The sequence below is a fragment of the Hibiscus syriacus genome, unplaced genomic scaffold, assembly GCF_006381635.1.
Source record: "Hibiscus syriacus cultivar Baekdansim isolate YM2019G1 unplaced genomic scaffold, ASM638163v2 tig00111127_pilon, whole genome shotgun sequence".
NCBI classification, from domain to species: Eukaryota; Viridiplantae; Streptophyta; class Magnoliopsida; order Malvales; family Malvaceae; genus Hibiscus; species Hibiscus syriacus.
Window position 1 is genome coordinate 453,327 of NW_024062988.1, and position 4,284 is coordinate 457,610.

Here is a 4,284-nt window from a genome sequence, read left to right on the forward strand (position 1 = left end):
TCCTTATCAAACCTATAATTCACACTTTACACTCTTTTCCAATTAATTTCTTTATATCTATTTAATTCTTCATAAACCACCATATTCTTACCTCATAAATCATATATTTTTTCCTTATGCTTCCATAATCCTTTCATATCACTTATATTTATCTTTAAATAACATTCCACATCTTATTTCCATATTTATGATATTTAACACTACTTGCACAACCTCATTACTTGTAAAATCCTTATTCAATCAAAACATATTTATCCCTCATAACATATATCTTCCAACACTGATATTTCCAATCCGTCTAAGCTGATTAGTTGTACCTCTTCCTAATTTAGAATCATCATTTGCATACTAACTATATAACTAGTCCATCTCCAATATTATTTCCAATCCCTTGAAAAATAACTTTTTTGGATTAACAGAGAATTCAATTCCTTGAATCCAAGTGGAACACCTTCTACATATCTTGTTTACTTGAGCACTGTGCCCTACTAAATTTGGCACTTTAATATTACTACAAATGACTTCTATCTAAATTCTCAATTCTCTCACCCATTCACTACTCGTATATAGATATGCAACTCAGATCAACCAATATCATAACCCATTTACTGTACAAGAGAAAAAAAATACCTGCTACTATATCTGGGTTATCACAGTCCTCATTGATCTTGAGATTATATACTCTAGCCGTGGAACGTATTTCCTGTTGAGTAGAAGATTCTGCCTTATTTCTTCTTTTACCTATACCGCGTCTTCTATGAGACATTGACGAAGATCGCTCTGACTGTACAGGCTCTCCAGCCCTCAATTGACAATCCTTCATGTAATGCCCTGTTTCTCCACATCGGAAACAAACTCCAGTGACCACTCTACACAATCCACTATGGCTTCTTCTACAAATCTGACATTGTATAATTTGACTCTGCTGTGCTCGCTTATCACCAGACCTTCCAGACTGAGTTTGTCTAACTTTCATTTGATTTGATTCTTTAATGGAGGATGCCATCGATTCTGACGGTGCTTGAGATCGGAAACCTGAATCTCTACCTTTCTTGGGTGGTACCATGCTCAATGAAACCCTAATTCTTTTAGAAGATTGATCTCTATATTCCCTCAAACCGTTCATTCTGAGCTCTTTCAATAGCTTTCGCACGATTTACTACCTCTTGAAATGAGGATAAATTTAACACGATTAATATCTCTTTTAATCTCAGGTGCAAGCCCTCTACAAACCAATCACACGCATCTTTCTCGGTTGGAATCAAGTTAGTTTCAAAATGACTTAACTTGTTAAACTCGCACTCATACTCATACACAGTACGATTCATCTGCTTCAAATTCAAAAATTATTGCTTCATTTGCCCGATGAACTAATCTCTTATATACTTGTGCTTAAATTCTTCGAAAAACAAATACCAAGTTATCTGATCACTTGGCATCCTTAAAGTGACATTCGTCCACCAAATTCTTGCTTGCCCATGCAACAAGGAGACTACTCCGTCTAAATTTTCCATATCAGAACAATGGAGTCCTTCGAGCATGATTTTCACATCGTTAAGCCAAAGGTCCGCAACAAACCTTCCTCGGCTTCACCTTTGAACTCAGGAGCTCATAATCCCTTTAACTCTTTTGCCACATTTATTCTCTGTTTTGAGGAGATTGGAGGTTGGAAACGCGTCAATACCGGGTCCAACGTCCTAAAGAACACATATTGATCAGCTACAGGCACTCCAAAAGGTTCCCGTTCTTCACCTTACCTGGCCAGGGCAGGTGAATTACTACTCTCAGCTAATCTATCATCTCCCGCTTCACCTCGAGAGCTATTTTGTCCAGACATCTAATAAAATATAACCAAATAAGTCTATTATCATAAAGACATACTTATTACTTAGATCAAATCAGAAGTTATCACTACTATGTTGGCATGTACATATCTAACGACACTCTAGACTCAGGTTTATGCCTAGAATCAGCTAAACCGTAGATCTGATACCATTAAATGTAACACCCCAACCCGTATCCAACCCGAATACGAATCTGAAGTGTCACATTGACTTTTCAAAGCTTGTGTATTTATAAAACCAACCTAAATTTAAAACTTTCATTAATATAAAACTATGTTTATATTACCATTTCAAAACATTACAACTCGATCAGAGTGTATATAATATATGACTCTATTTACATGCCAACACATATAAAATATAAACCAACATACTACGTCAGGTGCTTCTGATCTGATCTTCAAATGGGGATATGTTGTTCCCAAGACCGGTCTTCTTGTTTTTCTGTACCTACGTGTAAATCACTTACACGCTAAGTCACAGACTTAGTGAGACATACTAAAATATATAATACACTTATAACAGGTCACATTATATGTATACTATATTCCATCATATTATCCAACCTCATTTTATTTCATCCTTTCAGACAAAATCATCTCAAATTACATATCAATAAATAAATACATATGTGTAGATCATTATTAATCTCCTTATTAATTCATGTGTATACGTGATTCAAAGAAGCAATGGTAACATGATAAAATACAATCATACAAACTCTTTTCATATCTTTTATAGGCCCATGTATATTGCTGAGAACTTAAGGTATGCGAGTACATTGAGGTTGTGCACTATGCTGTCACCACAACTCGTATGGAGTCCCACTAGGGGCATGTGAAAGTTGTCCCGAAGGACCTATGTATATCCCGAAGGATCTCTGTATGTCTCGAAAGACCTATGAACCCTCGACTCTTGGCATGCCAACTATATCTATGGTTCTCACATCACATAACATGAGCATTGTTATTGTATTTATCATTTATTTCTATCACATAAGCACAAACTTATAGCTCTTTATCACACATCATGTAATACTCTTATAGAGTTCCCTGTTTCCTTATCATATATTTCATTTCACATGTTCTTATTTTCATATGATTACGTAGTTCATATCACTTAGTCTTCTCCATATGCACATATCACATTCATATTTCATAGCATTCACTATAACATTTAAACACATATGTAGATAATCATCCATCTCATATTCTACCACACAAGCATTTGAGTACATTCTTATGTAAACATATATAACTTACACACATTTAATCTAAACTATAATATATGCATGTTCATACTATTATACTATGACATTTACCTCGGAAATAGACTTATCACAAGTCTTATTTCCATTACCTTATACCTATATTATGCACTCACCTTAGCCTTGCTTGCTTTGATTTGATCTTAATCCTTCGATTGTTCCGAAACAGTATTACGCTCTAAATCTACATAGTAATACATTGATACATATCAGTATACTAATTGATATATTCAAAACTATCACTCCTTAGGCTAAAAAGAAAGTTATTTTCATCTTTTAATGAAGGTATGCATCGATGCACTTCACCATGTATCGATGCATCCCTTGACAGGTACATCGATGCACTATCTATGCATCGGTACATAAATCTCATTCGATGTTTATATTTTAAGGGGAGTGCATCGATGCACTACTTGCACATCGATACACTGATAGCATTCGACATTTTTATTTTAAAGGAGTGCATCGATACACTTCATGTGCATCGATACACCTTGAACAATTTCTAGGATTTTACCATTGATGCATCGGTACACATTGAATGTGTACCGGTTCACTCTGCCCAGAATTCACTTATTGAACCTGAAAACTCATCCATTTTAGTTTAAATGCTTCATGTTTCATCCCCTTTTTTATTCTTAACTCCAGTACACATACTTAAAACAATCTATACTCATTTATTTCATCTTAAATCTCAAAATCTTATCCTCCTCATGAAATTCAAGAATTTCACCAACTTTGCAACATGATTTAATTCCACTTTTAACACTTCGTTTGTCTTAACTAGATTGATGACAAGTCAAATTTAGCCTCCATTATAGCTTATTAACTCACCATCAAAATTTCACTTAAAAACTCCTTAACTTTAATTCCTCCCAAATCCTCTATTCTTTGTTTTAATGATAGCTTAAGCCTTCCTTAGGCTTAAGTATCACTTAAGAATCATAAACCCAACTTAAATTCACTGAATAATTAATTGTCTAGAAAACTCACCTTATTAAGCTTGAGCTCACTGCTGGAAGAGGATGAAGAAGAGAACTCTAGAAAGCTTCATTTTTCTCTTTTATTCCTACGTGCAACCCATATATATCCCCACTTAACAAATATATTTCCAACAAGTTACCATTTTACCCTTCCATAATTCCTTCTTTAATATTTAAATCCTACACAACA

General features: G+C 34.4%; 1 protein-coding gene across 1 annotated transcript; it reads right to left on the minus strand.

Moving 5' to 3' along the window:
- Positions 1–258: 258 nt before the first annotated feature.
- LOC120154282 lies at positions 259–1,126 on the minus strand. The gene is made up of 2 exons (XM_039166078.1): positions 631–1,126; positions 259–323 (listed from the first exon to the last, which is right to left on the minus strand). The coding sequence occupies exons 1-2, from the start codon at positions 1,124–1,126 to the stop codon at positions 259–261; spliced, it is 561 nt and encodes a 186-aa protein (XP_039022009.1).
- Between the last annotated feature and the right edge of the window lie 3,158 nt (positions 1,127–4,284).